Source organism: Sminthopsis crassicaudata, chromosome 4 (assembly GCF_048593235.1).
Source record: "Sminthopsis crassicaudata isolate SCR6 chromosome 4, ASM4859323v1, whole genome shotgun sequence".
In the NCBI taxonomy this organism is placed as follows: Eukaryota; Metazoa; Chordata; class Mammalia; order Dasyuromorphia; family Dasyuridae; genus Sminthopsis; species Sminthopsis crassicaudata.
The window spans coordinates 57972523-57993780 of record NC_133620.1 but is presented as its reverse complement, the minus strand read 5'-3'; the positions used below and the strand labels follow the sequence as shown (position 1 = coordinate 57993780).

Genomic DNA, 21258 nt, shown 5'->3' with positions numbered 1-21258 from the left:
TACTTATATGTGATAAGAAGGGGGGAGCATAATGTTTTGTTTTGTTTTGTTTTTAATCTAGTGTCCTTTTGAATCAACACACAATGTAAACAATATTGCTTGTTAAAGTTGAAGCTTCAGTTTTATTTCTGTGTTCCACTACCAAATGTTATGTACTATAGCCAAATACTACTTTTTTTTTTTTTTTTTTTTCCCTGCATCCCTGTTTTTCCCCTTGTCCTGACTATCACCTTTTGGTCATTAGAACCCTGCTCCTTGTTGAAAAAGTAAAGAATTGCATCAGTACTGGAAAGCATAAACAATAATATTGCAATAGAACTTAAGTTGTGCTTAGTATTTTTATAAAAAGTCATTCACAGTGAATTGTATGATGCTCCAAATTTCACCTTTCTTAAGTGAATTTATGGCAGTAATCTTATTCTCGCTCAAAAATGGCTCTGCATTACTTTGACTCAGTACCTAAAACTGCTATTTGGTGCAGTGTTACATTCATTAGATTACTATAATTACAAAACCACAGGCTCTTGCTATATTTTCCTGATGGAAAAATTTAGGATTTGTGATAATTTGCCTAGGAATGAGGGGGAGGTAGAAGGAATGAGTGTGGGAGGGCAATATTTACTTCTTCATATTTTATGACATTTTACTTACCCAGTGGTTGCATAACTAAGAGTTACATTAAGATTCAAGTATAGATAGCCTAAATTAAAGGTATTTTTGTAAAATACTGCACTGTGATAGTCTGATAATTCACTATAACTTAGTCTCTCCATTAGATATGTTAGTAAATTTGGGAGGTTTGGGCCCTAATAGCAGTTTCTTGTGGCTTTCTTGGGATTGTAAAATAGGATTGTGGATTTACAATGGAGATTATTTTCCTAAAACACATCCAAATTCTGCATGAATAATAATGGGCTTCTCAGTAAACTATTGAGTGCACCAAGAGCTTTGATATAAATGGTAATTTCTCAAAGCTAAAGGTCTGCTGGGTAGAATTTTGGTCTCTAAATAGTGTATGCTTTTAAAAACTGGATTCTTGGAAGAAAATCTTAATTCACTTGGTTAAATAATGATTATAAAAATATATTGCCATGTTAATAAGTGTTGTAGGATTTCAGATGACAGATCTTTGAACTTTTTTCTAAAGTAACAGTGCAGCCAATAATTAGTTCATATAAGCAAAAACTCTTTAATTGGAAGAGATTTGCATACTTTAGTAAAGTAATATCAAGGAGTCTTTTCATGTTCATCAGGTTTTCACATTTTTTTTAAAAAGCAGAAATAAAAGAACATTGTTTTTCATTTGAAAAGGGGTGAGATGGGTTATGGGTTAAAGACACAATTGCAGACCGTTTTAACTGGAAATGCTCCAGCACATGTCAGTGTGATAGTGACTCAAATCATTCTCTGTTTCTTCACCAGCCGTAGGGACAGAACTAAGCCTTGGAAGATTTGCTTCTTTTGTGCCCTGAGCTGTTCTGTCATGAAGTCTCTGTTGTCTTGGGGGTTATTGTAGTTGCCTGCTTCAGTACTTCACTTCCTTCCCTGACTGCCCCCTACTAGCCACCATGTATACAATCCCTGCCTTTACCTTTCCCCTCCCCACTCCTCCCTTTTTTATTTCTGAAACCATAATCAAATCCATTCCCCCTAGAAAGGGTGCCAATATACTCTACTATCCATCCTTTAACTTTAGAAACAAAAATACACCCCATCACCACACTCATAGGTTTTTGTCTTTGCTTATTTTAATATAAATTTCTTAGGGCCAAGAATTTGTCTTCCTTTTTGAATGTGTACATCCATATATGCTTGGAACATAACACATGATTGCTAAATGCATTTCATTTATTCATTCATCAGATCATTTGGTAATCTCAGAGTTTCCCAAATCCTCTATTGAATTGAATGCAATTTAATTCTACTCTAAGGAGAATAATCAGTGTAACAGCAATTTGGTGGTCATTCTTTGACTAAGACAGGAAGTGCTAGCTATCTCTTAACTTTTATCTAGTTTGCAAACCGGGAAGAACACAGAAAATTCTTAATCTTTACTTGTTGACACTTATTCTGAATCTAGTTGTTTATTTAAATATAAATTTATAATCTTTTTTTTTAAAGATAGAGTTCTAAGTTTTTAGCTAAGGCGTCTTATATTTCATACCTAGAAGCCAAGCTTAGAAAATACTCTTGAGGTCTTGAAGAAAGTATTCCTGAGGATAGAAATATAAACAAAATAAATTCCTGTTGAATAAATGAAAGTACAGTTCATAAATTTTCTGATTGATAGAATGTGGATCTTAGCATTTCATCTTAAATTGTAATATATTTACATGTATATATGTGATTACATGAATGAGAACAATAGTTTATTATGTTGTAATAAGAGAAAATTATATTTTAAAGTCAAATGATCCTATTTGTTCCTTGTAATACATACACACACATATTTATGTTATTAGATATTTAAATATATTCCAAACACTTAAAATAGTACCTGACATGTACTGCTTTTAATAAATACTTATTTAGAGCACCAGCTTTGAATTCAGGAGGACCCAAGTTCAAATCTGGTCTCAGACACTTAACACTTCCTAGCTGTGTGACCCTGGGCAAGTCACTTAACCCCAGCCTTAAAAAAAATAAATAAATAAACAAACAAACAAACAAATAAATAAATAATTGCTTGTTGGCTAACTAATGGGATACAATATAGAATGTTTCACCTAGAATCATCAAGTTCTGAGTTCAGATTTGGTCCCAAATGATTCCTTAGCTTTATGACTCTGGACAAGTTACATAACTGTTCTCAACCTCAACTTTAAAATGGGGACAAGAGTAGGTTATAGTGAGAATAAAATGAAAGGACATATGGAAAACTCTATGCAAATTTTAGAACACTATAGAAATTCCAGCTATTCATAATAATAATCTTTTAAGGAGAAAAGTAAAACAACTCTTAAAAGGTTAATACAGGAAAAAATATTTCTCAAGACATTATTTAAGGCTTTAGAAGTAAAATAATTATTTCATTTTGGATTTTGTAGCTAGTTGATGACTTTTTCTTTAAACATAATTTCAACACCCTTGCAGTTGAATAGACAAAGACTTATTAATTTACAAACCATATTTTCTTGCAGGCCCAGCTTGCCTTTTCTTCTGAGGAAAAGTCATTGCAAGGCCATCTTCAAGTAGCTTCCATAATTGTTTTCTTACTGACCACTAAGCATTCTTTAGTTCTCAAATTTGAAAGAAAGACAGAAAAATCTCAATTTTGATACAGTTAAGGCGATGCCATAGTCCTCTGTTATGGGATAATCTTAATAATTTATGAAGTTATCTCAACCTCCCTCCCAAATCCTTCTTTCTCATTTGTAACACTTTCATCCAAGTTCCTTCCTTACATCTTCCCAGCTCTCAATACATGTCTCAAATACCAGACTATCAGGGTGACACACTCTCTTAAAACAATAAGGGTATTATGAGAACCAGAGAAATAAGGTCTCTTCTGTTCTGCTAGAGAAAGCAGAAATTGACAAAACAGTTTTGGATACAGAGATGAGATAGATCTTAATTTTGTATGGAGCAGCAAAGACCTTGTGCTGATCCTATATTTTTTTTAAAAATACGTTTCAGGTACCAAATGAATAGGAAATATACCAAGGATCCTCTGTTTAAAGAGAATCTGTTCAAGTGTGTTTTTTTCCTTAAAAGAAATATGACAATTTTACTCAAACATAACCTTGAAACCCAAAAGATTTCTGCAGAATTCACTAAATCAGAGGCACTTCAGTGCCACTTTGATAAAATGGAGCCTGTGATTGGTATGGACATTCTTGTAGTGCAACAACTATGTGTATACTTTGGTGCCCATAGATTTCCATAAATTATATGTAGGGGCTCTGTGAAGTCAGACAAACAGAAAGCATGTGTAAGAAGCACTCCAAACATTATGGAGGATCTCCTAACTGTCTAGGTTCTCTATAAGGAGCCAGCTTCTCCTCTTAGGTATTGTTAGGAAAGAACCCATAATGATTTTCATATGCTGTTAAGAATACTAAATGTGTCCTATAATGTTTTACCTTTTGTCCAAGGGGCAAATATAATAATGTTCTCATAGTAAGGAAAAATTGGAGGGAGAACTTTTTTCCATATTTAGAAATGAGGAAAGTAAACCATTGACAAAGAAATATACCTATTCAACCCAGGCAGCCTATCAACAGAACTGAAAGGTAACATCCAAGTCTTTTTTTTTCCCTCAGGCAACTAAGTTACATTAAATTATTTAAGATTAGAAAACTAGCATACTAGTGGGTATTTAGGTTGGTTTGATAAGTGGTATAGTACAGAAGGTGAAAAGTTTTTAAAGTAGCCTTGAACAAGGGAGTTGAGAAACAAGACCATGGATAGTCTAAGATTAAATTTTGAAATAATAAGATATCTCTTTACCCATAAGATTAGGGTGCTTGTAGAGGGACTAGGTAGATTTGCATAACATTTCTTTATTAACCTAACTGACTTAGAAAGATATTTAAGTGCAGTTTTAATTGGGGCAATTAGATTTCAGGTCAGAAAAGAAAGTAAGAATTATATCCATAGGTGATATCAAGTTCAACTAGAAACAGAACCTTGGGGACTGCATATTGATACATAGAAAACCACAAATTAATGTTATCTATGTTGTGTTGTGTTTCTATTTATTTTGCTTAAACATTTCCCAATTAGATTTCAATTTGATTGGAAGTACTCGGGATCAGTGCTTGGCCAACATGCTGTAAATTTGACAATTTCTTCTACATATCAGCCCATATTGATTTTAGTTAATATTTGCCAGGTATCCATAGAGTTTCTTATAGTGTTTTGGTATTAAAGGAAAATGTTACTTGATGAAGAAATGATATGGTTTCAACCTTCAAGGGATTTAAGGACCATAATTAAATATAAGAACTCACTTCAGTCTTTGAATTGGGTTTTAGCACTATAGGTTCAAGTGGGAAAAGAATTGAGTTCCTTTTATTGGACTACTTTGTATGTGCAGCAGAAAAGTTATTTTTACCCTGGTATAATTTATAGTACATATTTTTGAAGACTTGTAATGCTTTTTTTCCCCCTAATATTTATTTTGTGCTATTTTTTGTTGCCACTTTAGAGCCTGAGTTCCAGTGGATCACTGGTAAATAAGTTAAATAGATAAGTGGTAAAAGGTATAGATCAAAGATGAAATATCATTTGATCTATATAATTTTCATATCAGAGTATAGCTGAAAGTACCAAAGATTTCTGAACAAAACTGTACACCAGAAATCATTTTTAAGTAATCTGAAAAATTAAAAGTATAAGAAAATGTCTTGTTGTTTGTAGATTTGGGACCATAGATTTGTTTTGGATTTGGTTTTAAAAATATGAACTATAATTGCTTAGCTGTTTGAAAACAGGTGCTTTGGGGGGGGAGGGGTAATTCTTAATTGTTTTATATAAATTCAAGCTACATGTTTAAAACTTGCTTACATTTCTAGAAAGTACTGCTTTGATTTCTCTGGGAAAACAAAGTCTTAAATAATTTTTAGCCAGCTGATATTTTTTATCATCGTAGATATATATTTGAGGCTTAAAGAATAAAAAAGGAGGTGAGAAAAATAAATACAAAATAGCATAAATTGTAAAAAATGAAAACTTTACATTAAGAATTTTGCTTAAGATAATTATTAAAGTGTTTTCCTATATGGAAAAAAAAAAATCCAAAGCATTTTCCTTCCAAGTCAGTGAAAGAAAATGAATTACTCAATAAATATGCCCAAGAAGTATGAACATAACTTTTTTAGGCTTTCAGTGGCACGAAATTTTGTACTGTGTGACTTCAGAAATCATTCATTTAAGAAAGACTTGTAGTGTGTCAAAAGGGATAACCTTCAAGAGCCCCACACCATGTCTCTGCTTTGATTCTGTGCACGTGGAGGACTTTTGTCTGTTTTTTAAAGGAAGTTGGGGAGTTGACATAGCCCCAGACTTATTAGTTGTCATGATACTTTGAGATTCTTAGAAGGACTCGGGCTTATGCACTTTGACAGTGTATTATCACATAAAGATACAACTCTGGGGGAGGTTACTTGAGTGTTACTCACTGGCAGGATCATTAAACATGTTTTAATTGGACTAAAGGATTTTTAGTACTCTGTTAACTTTTGAATTATGTGTGAGGTCATGCACTTTGGGACATTACTTATTAATATTTTTAGTACTTAATAGCTCTCTCTTTCTCCCCCCCCCCCTTTCCTGGCCAAGAACCTTCCTTGCTGCTCAGCATTCGGAACATTTTCCTCTTTGGCATGTGCTTTCTAGTTCCCCAGCAGTCTAAGCAAATTGGAAAGTTCAGCTGTCATCCTTGGAAGGTCATAGATCACACTAGCAGCCTGAGTAATCCAAGAGGTTTTAAGTATCATAGCATTTAGTTTAAAGTGAAATTTGCTCTGACAGGGTTGGCAGACCAATAGGAAAAAGAAATATTTGTGCTTGGAAAAGTGCATCTGTAGAGACCGCGAGTATAACTGATGGCTGGAAGTGATTTCAGTCTAAAAAAACAAATCATTAAGAGAGTGCATAGGGGTAAAATACACAGTTCATATTTTAAAGGGTCTCAAAATGAACCAGCAACTGAGGTTAGCATTACATAGTAATTAGTTGTAGTGTTCAGTGTTTAACCCACTCATTTCCAGATTGTATGGTTAAACAATCAGGAAGAAAAAAAAATGCCCCTTTTTTCTTTGCTGCCCCTTTAAACTGAGAGCAGCATATTTTATCCCAGTAATTTCAATATTATAAAAGAAAGTTACTGTGACAAATTATGTAAATATGGAACTTAGTAATGGTCAAGCAAGCCATTATCCAGATGGCTTGTTAATGATTTAAAGGGTTTATTCACCCAGCCTGGGGTTACTTAAGCAATTTTAAGTGTTACCCTGACCTTTGTACTTTACTGGTATAAATGGAACATTACCTGACTGAACAAGAAATTCTCTTAATTAGCTCAAATTGACATAAAATTTCTTTTAAATAATAATAATAAACTGTTGGAAGGAACTTGGACCCACCATGGTTTTGAGGAATTAAGAGGTTTGAATTTGATCATGTGACAGATATTAGACATCAATTGTAATAAATGAGAGTTAGATTTAGAATCAAAGGAATTGAAGTGCAGTCTAGTTTGGTGCCTACACCCTAGTTAATCTTGGAAAATCACTTGATTTCATCCAAGCCTAAGCCTCAACTTTGCTCATTTATAAAATGGGAATTGGGCTAAATGATCGCCATGTTATTTTCCAGTTCTAGGGCTACAGTTTTCTGTAAAAGTAGCTCCTTAGGGGCAGCTAGTTGGTACAATGGATAGAGCACCAGCCTTGAAGTCAAGAGGATCTGAGTTCAAATGTGATCTCAGATGCTTAACACTTCCTAGCCATATGACCCTGGGCAAGTCACTTAACCCCAGTTGCTTTGGGGGGGTGTGGTATGGGGGGAATATCTCCTGAGCAGGAAAAGAAAACTTTTAATATCCACAATTACTTTGTAGTGTCACTGTTTTCTCCAAGTCCAGTGTGAAAAATGTTTATTAATAGAGCTATCAAATTAATAAATTATATCCCTGAAAGCATAAATATGACACAGAATCTCACCAAAGTTCTAAAAGGATAAATGATCACCACCTTCATTAATACAAATTGGTATTTCAAAAGAACAACTAAGTTTGAAGGGATCTATCTAGAGGAAAATTTCAATTTCATTTCTTATGAAAGTTTTTGAAGTCAAGCCTGTGAAATATTTATGAAAATGTTTGAAAGATTGTGTGATTACTGTCCAGGTTGCTATTGGACAAAGTACAGAATTTGAAGTCTAGACTTGTGGGCAGGTACCTTTGCATAAGATTAAGGAAATGCTTTGTATATGTATATGCATGAATATATATATATGATAACTAGATACTCTACATACAACATGCATATGCCAGATAGATTCTCTTTAACAGATGTCAAATGGAAATTTTAGACACTGTTTTGTAATAGTATTTTATCATGCATCAGTGTAATTTTTTTAAATGTCTAAAACAATCAGCTGCTGATCTTCCACTCTTGACGTTTGCTAGAACCCTAGAGCCAAAAAAACTTTTTTGGAAATGACTGATAGATTGATATTCCAGAGATCTGTACCTAAATTACTTTCACATTTGTATAAAAAAGACATTGATTTGCTGAAAAAGTAATGGAAACCACAGCTTGTTCTCTTTATCAATTTATGTATGTTGAGGAATTGTTTGGATTTAAGAATCCTGCCTTGGAAACTTTTTTAAAAGCGCATGGTAGTAAAGATGGAGTAACTACTCCATCTAGTGGTTTGATTATAAATTATAATCATTTAGAGTTGATGGGTGGGGCGGTGTTTTAATGTTTGTCAGATTTCTTCTATCACCCCAAGAGTATCCCCCAGGTATTCTCATTGAAGATAAAGATTTCGTCCTGGAGAACATTGTTATATCTAGTGATTTATCTGAATAACATGCCACACAACCTGCTAGTGAAGTGACATGGCCTCATATTAGGTGAAGGAACCTAGGGTCATAGATTTATAAGGGAAACTTGGAAGTTATTGAGGTCCAGCCTCTTCATTTTATAAGTGAAGGAAGGGAAACCCAGAAAGGATTAAGGGATTATTTGCAAGGTCACAAAAGTGGGAAATGGCAGAACTCCAGTTTGAATCTACTTTTCTGACCCTACTGCTAAGTCTTTCCTATTCTATGCTAATTAAGTATATTAAATAGCTAGCATTTATAGAGGGTTTTAAAATGTCCAAAGAACGTGTCAGATTTAGAGACTGTTTTCATCTATCTCTATTTTTCCAGTCTGTACTCCATTGTCCAATAGGTCTATAACATCATCAGTGTAAGCCCTCCAGTGATAACCAACTAACAAAGACTTAAGCACCCACATCCCTGGTAGCTGGGGATCCAATGGCAAAAGCAAAGCAGTCTAGATCTGGATGGGAAAACAAGACACACAAGATTTCACCTTTATTTTATTTTTTATTTGATCTTCTTAAGATCTGCTTGTCAGATTTGCAAATGACTAGGAAAAATAGCAAACACTTTGAATTATAGAGCCTTAATCCAAAAAAGGTTTTGACAAGGCTGCAGCATTGTGTTTAAACTAGTAAAATGTCTAATGAATGTTTGTTGAATGTAAGATGCAGTTCAACAGAAATCAAGTTTGGCACTTGGATTCAGAAAATCAGTTTTGTATAGATAGGGGAGATATGATTAGATAGCAGTTTGATAAAAACAGCAATGACTTGTGCTTTTAGTGATCTGTAAGCTCAGTAAGAGTTGGTGATGTGCTATGGTGGGCAAAAAGGAAAATACCAGCTTGAGTTGCCCTAAAAGAGGCCTGGCATCCATGACTAAGACTATAATGGTGCTACTTTACAGGGACTACTCAGACCCTAGCAGCAGTGCCGAGCACAGTGCTGCAAACCCGGTTAAGAGCACATTTATAAGCCGGTGTGTCCAGGAGGGTCCATGTGGTCTGAGAATAAGGTGTAGAAAAGACCACTGATAAATGGTGGGTCAGACTGACTTGATATCAGAATGCAAAATGCCCATAAGGTTGCAAAGAGACAAATCGAGGCTTGATGTCCGGAAAATATCCTCCCCTGGAGTGGTCCCTTAGTGACAGAGGCTGTGCCTGGGCAGCAAACTCCCCCTCACTAGAAGTCTTCAAGCAGACCCTAAGCGAACAGACCCCTTATCAGACAGGCTCCAGGGAGGATTCCCCTTCAGGTACCCGCTGCCTCTAGCTCCCACATGCTCTCGCTGTGATTCTGCAGCAGAGAAACCGGTGGAGAAGCAAAGGTGCCATCTCAGTGCATCATTGGCGTGAGATTTCTTATGGAAGGAGTCCAACCTTTATGAAGCACCAGCCTAGCCGGCCACTCACACACAAAGGATCCACTTTTCTCAGCTTCATTTTGCAGAGAAAAAAAAATAAGGGTAACAGCTTGTCCAATCTCCCAGGTATTAAGTAGCTGAGATTGGATTTGAACTCAGCCCCTGACTCCAAGCTACTCTATCCCCAGTACCACCTCCCTGAGTTCAGGCAGCTTATGAAATATAAGAACTATACCTTCTTGGTATAGAGGCCCAGAGTACTCTAGAACTGCACTCTTCATCTCCATTAGGGATGGGAGGGGGAAGAAATGGATCCTTACATAAGAACCCTTGCCCACTGCAGGGTTGACCCAGTTTTAAAATGCTATCTATGTTGTAATGTATTTTTGTTTTATTAAATATTTTACAATCACATTTTAACCTGGTTTAGGCCCAACTCAGGAGTACTGAAGAGGCCCCATTCTCCTGAGGCCAGCCTGTTTTATACCTCTACCCTAGACAGGTCATTTCCTATAAGTTAACTCTTGAAAGTTCACTATGTGTTTATATTTTCTCTGAAGACCCAAAGTACTGTATGAGCCAAAACTAAACAAAGTGAACTTGAGTAGGTATAAATATATATTCCTGCATTAGGCTTTAAAAAAAAAAAAAAAGTACTTCAGTATAAGGTAGGGAAGACTCCAGATAATGAAAAAGCTGTAGGAGTATTAGTTGATTACAAACAAGTTTCACATAAACCAAACAGTATAACATAACTGCTGGGGGAAAAAAAAAATTAAAATCACAAAGGAAGTATTAAGTGATAATGGAAGAGAGGAAGAATAGAATAGCTTACCACCTGATCCTTCTCCAGCTGCCCTTTAAGGCAGAGTTAGTAACAGTTGACTTCAATTCAAATAACCATTTTGTTCCAAAAGAGAATTTAGAAAATAGCTTTTGATTGTGGAAGAAATTTCTGCCAAATTCCCCTCTCCAGTGATAATGCCATCCCCCACGTAGAAGCAGATAATCACAAAATTAAGGGAAAACTGTGTCCAGAGTCAGGAAGACACAGAATAGCTGTTATATTTCCATGCTGGGTACTATGATCAGCAAGAAGCTGGCTAGGCATTTTCTCTGCTCCTCAAGTCTCATACCTCTCCAAAGTAAGGACTGTGTGTGCTCAAGAAATAAAGGACTTTTGGACAATCCAGAATTTCTGGAATCCTAATTTAGGCTGTGATTCAGTGAAGTAACCCAGACCAGCCAGTGGCTAAGGACCAGCTCACCCTCCCCCCATACTGACCCCCCCCCATACTGGAACTACACTAGCTTGGAAAGGCAAGGACAGGGCCTGCTAGGAAGCAGAAGGCCCCCTACCCCCTGACTGGCCAACAGGCCTCCCTCTGCTGCCACAAGGTGCCTCAGGTGTTCTTCTCAGAGGCAGACTTTCTCAGCAGTCTGTCTGCTTCTATAGATCCACCAGGATTTTGTTTTGTTCAGAGCCAAGTCCCTCTCCTGAGATCTCTCTATCAGGAAAAATATTTCTCTGATTTAGAGATACAGTCACCACCACAACTAGGAAGACCTTCACTTTTACCTAGGTATCAGGAAATACAGGCATGAGTTAAATACCTCACAAAAATTTGCCGATGAAATAGATCTGTCGAAATTTTGGAATACAGTCAGAGTCTGTCTGTACTGGGCCATCACAGAGGGGTGACAGGCTGGTGGTGTAGATTGTTTCAAAATAATTTTTAAGCTTAAACATCCTTCAAAACAAGAGTCAAAGATTTTATTACACTACTAAAAATTACACTTTATGGCTAAATCCATAAAGAAACAAGAAAAAGGGCTTTCCTAGTGAAACTCACATTTAACCAGGAGAAAGATGCCATTAAGGAGAAAGATATCATTAGGCAGAATTATGTCATGGAATAGGGGGCCACTTCTAAGAGGAATTTAGAACCTTAAAAAGAGTTAGATACAACAAGGAGATAAGCTGATCCAACCCTAAAAAGGATAGACAAGGAGATAATAAAGGGTTATGGGTACTATGATCAGCAAGAATTCTATAGGAGACTTCCAGTTGGGATGGGACTGTAATAAAGTTCACTTAACAGAAGTCCCACCTAAGACTGTTCTTCCCTGCTTGCCTTGGGGAGTAACTAAGGCTTCCATACTGTTTATAGTAATGCAAACTCTCTCCTGATGCCTTTCCTTGCTACCAAAGACAGGAGTCTTATTCAGCCCTCATCAAAACCCCACCATTCTTTTCTGCCCAAGAAAGAGTCCTGTGATTAATTTCAGGCTACAACCACTCTTTGCTGCCACCTTAATGGCAAAGAATCTACTTAAAAGCTACTAAATTTCTTCCTCATTATTTTTTCTGAACTTTAGATTTTTGTCTAAAACAACTAGGTAGGATTATTCAAATCCCCATAGGCTGTTATGGAAAAGTAGGAGAAAACTGCTTTCTAGGACTTCTGCATGCATTCCTTCAGGGGATAGTCAGAAAATAATTGGTAGAATAGACTAGCCTCTCTTCCAAATTGTTTCAGAAGATTATATTAGGTGATCCTCTGCACTTTCTTTGGCTTCTACTATTAAAATTCAAGTCAACCCAAGAACTGACTTAAAGTCAATTTTCTAACTTTTGTTCCTAGCATCCACTAAAAGCCAAATACTCCTTATATGTGTTGTGTTTATATCACTGACCTGGGATTGTAAAAAAACAAATCCATTGTCACTGTAATCTAATATTAATAACATGATAATGCTTTTCGCTTATGCAGCACTTTTCATCCAAGGATTTCGAAGTGCTTTACAAATATACATTAATAAGCCTTACAAACAGCTGAGGTAGGTGATCTCCTTTTACAGAAGTGAGGCAAAGAAACTTGGCAAGAGGCTAAGAATACCATAGATCCATTCACCTTTTCCCTGCACTTATCACTGGCTGATATCTTCCCTTGCAATGCACTGCATGTAAAAAGATCTCTTTAATATCTGGATTTTTTTTCTGTTTTGCAAGCATATATGCACTTACATATATGTATATTATATATGTATGTGTGGTATTTTTTCAAATTATTTCTATTGACATTTATAGATTTAGGATTATAATAGATATGTAAATAGATTTAAGATTATTTTTAAAAAGATAATATTTAAGCAAATGTTTCACCCTTTTAGAGAAAATTCTAAGCCATTAGTCAGCTGTTAGCCAACTGGACTGATAAGACTTTTAATTTATAATGGAAATTGTAGACCAACTGTGATATATATTTATGTTCTTAGAAATATTAGATTTCAGATAATGTAATTAGTGCTGAAGTATCATTTTTTACTCTTAGGAAGGCCTTCTTTTTCACCCTTTACAATTACTATATTCAGGTTTAAATAACAAGGGGAAAAAAACTATTGAGACTTTACAAAATCTTCTGGTAAACAATAATAAGTTATTTGGGTTATTATTTTCAGTACTTCCAAGAAAGTACATTGATTTATAATATTCTCCAGATTTAAGGAATCCAAAGTTTAAGACCCAGATGTTGAAAATGAGTTAAATTGTTTATAAATGAGTAATCCTAGAAATAAGATTGACACATATTACCCTCTAAGAAAGATATAACTGTGTTACACGATGCAAAACAATGTTGCTAAATATCAGAGATGTGAAGAAGCATAATATGTTCTTAATCTCTATTATAAATCAAAGGGATGCATGCCAAATGCCATCCAAATATATTATAATTTAATTTTTTCCCCATAGAATAAAAAGAATATTAACTTCAGCCACTATGTGGCTTCCTCTAATGAAAGAGGATGTTTTCCATCATATAGGGAACAGGGGTGTAGCAGCATCACAAGAAAACAGAACAGATGCAGACCTGTGATTTCATTATATAAAGAACTAATTCCCAGATGAGGAACTGCCTTCTAGTGAGCCAGATTGATCCCTTGCCTGAAACCATAGTTGTAGAGAATTCATTAGGTTTGATGACTGAGGTGAGGTGACTTGTCCAGGGTCACACAAGCAGACTTTGACTCCAAGACTATACCACTAGCCACTTTACTTGGGCACAAATAGTAAATTTCCAAAAAATGTATTTTAGCAATAAATTTTAAATTTTTATCGCCATTAAAATTTTTAATCAGTTGTTGCTAATAAGTAGCAATATTACTTTGAGTTTCACATATCTCTGGTCATGTACAACCTCTAGTAAAGATGAAAAAATATAGTCGTACCTAAAATGCAGAGAGAGAGAAAAAAAAATCAAGCATTAAGCATAGTAAGGCACCTAGATTATAATTAAACAACCCTTTAGTAACCTGGCATTTGGTTATGTGCATGTTTATTTTCTCAAAACTGTTTCCCATCTAGTGTGAGTGGACCACTCCTTTTTCTACAAATAAAAAGATGCAGTGTGCCTCCTTCCAAAAAGTAAATCATTTCTAAAACACTATCCAAAGTGAATCTCTGAAATCCTATTTTCCTATTGCCTTAAATACAAAAAATTAAGAGATGTGTTCCAACGTTAGGGTATGGGTGGGTGTAATGGGAAAATTTGATTCCAAGTCATAATAAAAATTATACATAGATTCCACCAACTTTTTAAAATGACTTATTTTAAAGAAAACATTTTTAAATTTTCTAAAACACTATCAGAATAAGCAAATGTACGAATAAATGTGGTCTGTAATAATCGGCTGTGTCCCTAAAATAAGATCATTATGAAAGAAAAGAAAAAGTAGGCTGAAAAAGCCAGATGTGTGGACAAGTATAACCTATATTTGGGTTGAATTTTTTTTTTTTTTTACCAGAAACCATACTTCTTGATCCCTGAAAGATGGAGCTGTGATTTGCATGTTGCTTGGTTTTTTAGTTTGTTAAAGCCCTAAACTTGTCATTGTAATTTCTACAAGTATTTCTTAGATGGGATGGTTTTTGTTTGTTTTGTTTTATAGATTTTTGTCAGTGTTCTAAAGGGCTTTTTTTTAATGTTAAGGGCCAAAGCATCTAAGACATTAAGCAACATAAAATAATTCATTTACATAATTAATTTTCTTATAAATCTGAATTTCTCTATAGTGATTTTCTTTTAAAGGGGGTGGGGTGAAATACCAGCTGTGCCAGTTCCCACTGCATGAGCGCTGCATGAGCATGTTGTAGCTACTCCATTTGCCTGGCACAGTGAATACTCTGTCCCATTGCTGTGTGTTTGATAGTTCTGATAATCTGGAGAATGGATCCATTTCCTAATAATTTGTTGATGATGATAAGAGAATGCCTTTTAAACATCAAAAGGTACTCCATCCTTTAGGTTTTCCATGTTTACCACACAGCAGATTAGCTTTTGGCTTCTGGTTATTAACATGCAATGAATTTGTCTAGAATTAACATTTGTTCTTTTATCAGTCACAAGAAGAAATTTTTTCATTACATTATGCCTTAAACATTCAGCAACAGCCTTTAGTTATTACACACACCATAACTTCCAGAGGTCTGCGTGTCAGAATTCCTTGTTCTATTCCTCATAATCTTATTGTAAGACTTAACCTTATAAGACTTAGCCTTTCTTGGCTGAGAGCTGCAACCTTTCAATGTGATACATGCCATATTGATAGTTGGTTGATATTGCCAACTTCATGTAGGCCAATATAATATTGATACAATTTGGCAAAACTTCCTTTCCCTCACTTGTTTCTGTTTGGTCCACTAGAGGAAAGCTATTGATACTTTCTGGAATATAAAATTTCTTTTTAAATTATTGAAGCCTATGCTTTATTATGTACATTTATTGGACAAAGTAACGAGCAGAGAAAAATTTTAAAAGCTCAGTTAATGAGTCCAAAGATCAGTGTCACTATTAGGAATATGATCTTGGAATTCTAAACCACCAGGCCTCTTCTTTGAACTATGCCGTATGTCTCTGCGATGAGAAACGTAACAACTGTGATTTCTTTTCCTCTCCCTTTAGTCTTGGAGTAGATGGCTTTGGTCAGCCAGTTGGCATTCTTGGACGCCCTGCCACAGCTTATGGATTTCGCCCCGATGAACCTTACTACTATGGCTATGGATCTCGCTAGTCATCCCTGCCCCGATTCCTTTTTGATGTGTCCTCCCAACTTGCTAGAAAACAGTATGTGTTTAGCTAACTTTGACCTTGGCCTGGTAATGCATGTTGATACCACCGCAGGTCTGTGTGATGTTTCCTTTTTTATATGTTGTTAGCTGATGGTTAAACCCAACTCTTTCTTCTTGTGTTAGTGTTGCTGGTGGTGATATAGTTCACACATCAGGCTATGTTATGAGGTTGTACAGTATTTGCCATGGGACTTGAAAGTGACTGTTAAAAAGCTACTGGACTGGAAAGTAAACACTACATTATGTATATTAAGCAATTAATTTAATTTCTATTAAAAACAAGAAGCTCACAGTGCTGATAAACAAACCAAAGTCATGTGTTTGTATTTAATGCATTTCATTTGGAATCACACGCTTATGTAATTTATGTATGATTTTTCGTCCCTTTCCTTCCCTTCCCTGGTAATTTCCCTTATATCACATTCAGATTCACAAAAAGAGATGGTCACTCTTCCATACCATGCATGGGGAGAACCACTTTCCCAGAGTTGGCTACTTCATTATCAGGAATCAATGAGACAAATTTACAGTTTTCGGACTCTTTTCTCTTGGGGTTTTTTCTTGGATTTTTTTTTTTTGTTGTTCTTAAATTCAAACATTTTGCCCCTCTCCAATCCTAGAGTACCACAACATGGTGTGTCATTTATGTTCACTTGTCTCAGCCTCTTTCTTGTTCAGTGGTAATTTGTTTGTTGGAAGAGTTTCTTGGTTTTAAGTTCTCTTCATTTCCTCTAGTTCAAAAGGCCCAGACTATGCTGCTTAGACTCAGTGTGGCCCCATCTGGCCTATTTCATCTAGCTTATGCAGCACTTGATTATAAGACCCACTTGAATTGAAGCAAGGGAATATAATCTTTAATTTATTGTAGCTTTTCTTTACTGGCTTGTCTTTTAAGCTGGGAACCTCAGATTTAGATTTGGGAAAAGGGAAGAACCACAAGCTGAGTTAGGGCAGGACTGAAGCAGTAGCCAACAGGAAGCACTGGAAGTTTTACAAAGTGCTTTCCATGCACGGTCTGACTTGACCCTCATAACAATCCTATAAGGTAGGTCCCACAGGGGTTATTGCCCCCATTTTATAGATAAGGAAATGGAGGACCAGAGAAATGACTTATCCATAGCTAACAAGATTGGAATCAGATCTTTCATCTCCAAGTCCAGCTCCAAACATGTAAAATAAGCAATTATGTATTGATCATCTTGATTCACTTAAACTCTGAAGACATGGTATCTATAAGGTGGCACTGGAACATGAAACTTCTCACTGGGACATTCATTCAAGTCTGTCAGACCCTCTGTAGCTTTTTCTCCAACAGTTAGACCCTGGGGCAGACTGAGTTGGGAGGCCAAGTATTGTGTACAATTGCCACCACCTTTCTTTTGCTTGGATTCCTCTCCTTTCTAATGTTCTGTGGAAAAGAAGGCATCTATTTCTGTCTTTTTCCTTTGCTCCCTTTATCCAGTTTATCTCTGAAATAAATGCAAAGCACCTTTTTCAAGGTTTCTAAGAATTTGTATTTATCACAGTGTACATTGATGTGGTGCTTTACTACTAACAGAGGGGCCTCTCACAATCACCCTGTGATTGCGTGTATTATTATACCATTATAAAAATGAACTATCTTGGTCTCAACATATCAGAATCTGGATTCAGGAATTCAGAGTCAGACCAACATTTATCATTATGCATCTGTGAAGGAAAAAAAAATTAATACTATTTAGGAATTCAGAGGGAAATTAAATTTTCAGAACATAAAGTATTTCTCAAGGACTTTTAGGAAAACTCATTACATAAAAATAATTTACATGGATAAATGAAATGCTGATAAATTACTGAGAGAGAAAGCAGAAAAGTTTGCCTGACATTTTGCTGTTGATTTATCAGAAAGAATGATAATCTGTATTAGCTGATCCCCAAGATAAACAGAGAGATAGAAAGCATCCAGCTTCCCCTGATGGGGTTGGGACCATCAAGCCCAAAAGAACTACATTCCAAATGCTATTGGGATTGCTACAGCACAGGCACCAGTCATGGAAAGGTATTGTAAAGCAACTCAGGTGCCCCAGACCTGGGGAGAAACTTTTCACTTATCCAAAGGAGAAGAGAATGGAGTCTACAAAAGCCAGTGATCTTGAATTTGAACCCATTTGGTCAATTTCTAGAGCACATTATTAAGGAACAGCTAGAAAAGGAAGTACTCATAAAGACTAAACGAGGCTTCATCAACAGGTCATGTAAGGCTAACCTTTCTTTTTTTGATCAGGAAATACTGTTAATATAGTTTATCAAAGATTTATGTAAAGCATTTGAGAAAGTTTCCACGGTGTTCTTTTGAGTAAGATATGAACTCAATTATACCATAATTAAGACAAATTAAAAAATAGTTGAATGCCTGAATGGAAAATGGTTTATTGTCAAATGAAAGCGAGATTTCCAGTGATTTTACTATTCAATATTTTTATCAGTAACTTTTAACAAGGCAAAAATATTACGCTTATATACACAGGTTACTAAAAGCTAGGAAATAAATCATGCTATATGATCGAATCAGGATACAAAAAGTTCCCAACAGACTTGAACAATTGGACTCAATATTTCTTAATCAGACCTGTCTTTTTATCCTTGCTTCCAGCAAGAAACTTAACAACTTCTCTGCATTTTATAAGATTGTATTTCCTTAAATGAGTTGGTTTTATGGTCAGGGTCTGTCAGAGGCAATAGTTTAAATCTAGATAGTTCTGACTCTGAAACTAGCTCTTATCTAATTTGGAATTTAGGTAAAGTTATGAAATTTTGAAAGAGAGAACTCGAAGATATAACTCAAATTACATCCCTTCACATCACATTTAAAAGCTTAGGAATTGTGACAAGGGTTATAATGTGAATGTGGAATGGATTGAACATTTGTAGCATTATAAAACATAACAGAAATTTCAGTTGAAAATATGGTAGTGCTTCCTAAGAAGAATAGCTTCCATTTAATGAACATTTACATATACCTTAAAATGTTTTAAGTTTTGCAAAGGACTTTGAAATATTAGCTCATTTTATCATCTCATCAACTTTGGGAGGCAGATGTTGTTATTATCCCACTTTACACATTAGATAGAGATAAAGTGGCATGCCTGGGTCATATAGCTATGAAGTGTCTGAGGCTGGATTTGTATTTAGGTTATGCTGACTCCATCAGGGTTGCACCTTGGGTATAGCCAGCTGCCTTAACCGATGAAATTTAATGAAGTCCAGTATGAGGGACTTTCTTAGAAGCAGAACTGCTGAACCAGGATCCAGATCCGAAGGTTCTGAGACAATTGAGATCCATTAAGAGAAGAATCCCTGTCCATTGCATTCTGCTCTGGGCATCATCCATACAACAAATATTTATTAAATGTATATGTCTGTGTGTCAGTCATTAAATTAGGCTCTAGGTCTATACAAAGGAAAGAAGGGCAAACCTTGCCCTCATTGAGGTCTTTATATTCTATGGGGAAAAACAACATGAGTTTTCACACAAATATGTAAACACAAGATAGAGTATAAATACAAAGTAATTTCAGGGAAGGCCAAAAGTAGCAGATTTGGAGGTGGAGATAACTGTGTGAAATGGCCCTGGAGCTAAGCTTTCAAGGCCAGCTTAGGATCTTGATAGGTAAGGAGACTTGGTTCAGTCTTGGGGAAATGAATAACTTAATAAAGATACAGATGGGAAGCGGGATACCATGGATAGAGAGCAGTAAGTAAACACCAGTTCTTGGGTAACCATGTTTTGGGACCGCCAACATTGTGAGTGAAGGAGAGGAGGGGACAAAGGGGTAAAACTGAGGTACAGCGAAAAAGCCTGGATTTGGAGTCACTAATTACTCTGTGTCTGTGAATGAGTCACCTAACCTAACATCCCTCAAGTGTAAAAGCTATATGACTCTCCCAACTCCAAATGTATGTTCTTCTGAATGGAAATGTGAGGGAACATAATTTTTTTCTTCTTATATATAAAGGGGTATCATGAGGGAAAAGGACTATTTGTCCTGCAGGTTCCTAGAGCTGAGAGGAATGAAAAAGCAAAGAACACTCTCTGGCAAACCAAAACAAATGCCAAAGCTTGGAGAGCTTTGAGTAGCTATAATCCACAGAATCGAGATGGCTTTGATAAGAGTTGGTCTCCCATAGGCATAGAAGCCAAGACTGTCTCATAGTAGGATGTATCTACATGTACTAAATAATTACATTTTCAATCTCTTAAGTGCCAAGAATGGAAAAATTCTAGAGGATACTTGGAGGCATGTGGGATATATCAACATGGGTTATTTTTCTTCTGCCATCAAGATTTCCAAGATTATAGGCTTGGGGTTAAATTAGTATAGACTAGGAACTCTTGGAGTTTTTTGCCCTATTAAGATTGAACATCTTTTCTGAATTGGACAGGGCCCAGAGAACTCTGTTTCTGACCATTTTACATGAATCTTTTAAAAAAGAAGAAAGAAGAAGAAGAAGAAGAAGAAAACAGAGACAGAGTTTCTTGGTAATAATAAATTTATTAATTAGCTTAGCTGATAATCAGTATATTCATGGTCAGTGGTCTCTCTCAGTAACCAAAAACAAAACCATGAATGCTTAAATACCTTTGGAAAAAAGGAGGTGCCCCAACAGGTGAAAATCAACTCTTATTAGTGTATTATTAATGAGGGAGTGGACATAGTAATTAGATGGTGAATTAAAAGTCTTCAGTTCCTCCTGCTGAGAACACGACTTGATCATGCAACTCAGCTATCTCCAGCAAACTGGACAAAGGAATCTATCTCTACCCAAACCATTCTGGGTAAGCTGATTCATAAACTCCTTCATAAACTGGGTTACCCCAAAGTATAATTGAAAGGCACATGGGCTTATATACTAAAGGCAAGAATTCAAATAGATTCGATTCTGTATATCACTAAAGAGAACTAAGATCTTCTAGTTGGGTGAAAGCATACCTAAGCTTGAGAAACATGTTTCCAGAGGATATGGGCAATTTCATCTATCAACAATGTCCTTCAGAGACTAACAGACTTTAGGAACTGATCCCTGAAAAAGGAGAGGAAAAAGTCTTAACCTAAATTTTAAAATTCTGTATTACTGGGATAGATAAATAATCACTCTCTCAGAGCAAATAAAAGGTAGCAATAAGCAAGATTTGTAGAGAAGCAGATTTAGGTTTGATCAT

The 21258-nt window shown here is 35.7% G+C and overlaps 1 protein-coding gene across 3 annotated transcripts in view; it reads left to right on the top strand.

Annotated features, from left to right (window-relative positions):
* KIFAP3 (kinesin associated protein 3) overlaps positions 1 to 20714 on the top strand; it is a 213127-nt gene extending 192413 nt beyond the window's left edge. For 2 of the 3 annotated variants that reach the window (XM_074308321.1, XM_074308322.1), the window contains exon 20: positions 15892 to 16365. In XM_074308321.1, the coding sequence (XP_074164422.1) occupies positions 15892 to 16000 (109 nt within the window). In that variant the 3' untranslated portion in view covers positions 16001 to 16365. Of the gene's footprint in view, positions 1 to 15891; positions 16366 to 20480 lie in introns of those variants that run through there. The other variant, XM_074308323.1, reaches the window with a different exon arrangement.
* The last annotated feature ends 544 nt before the right edge of the window (positions 20715 to 21258 follow it).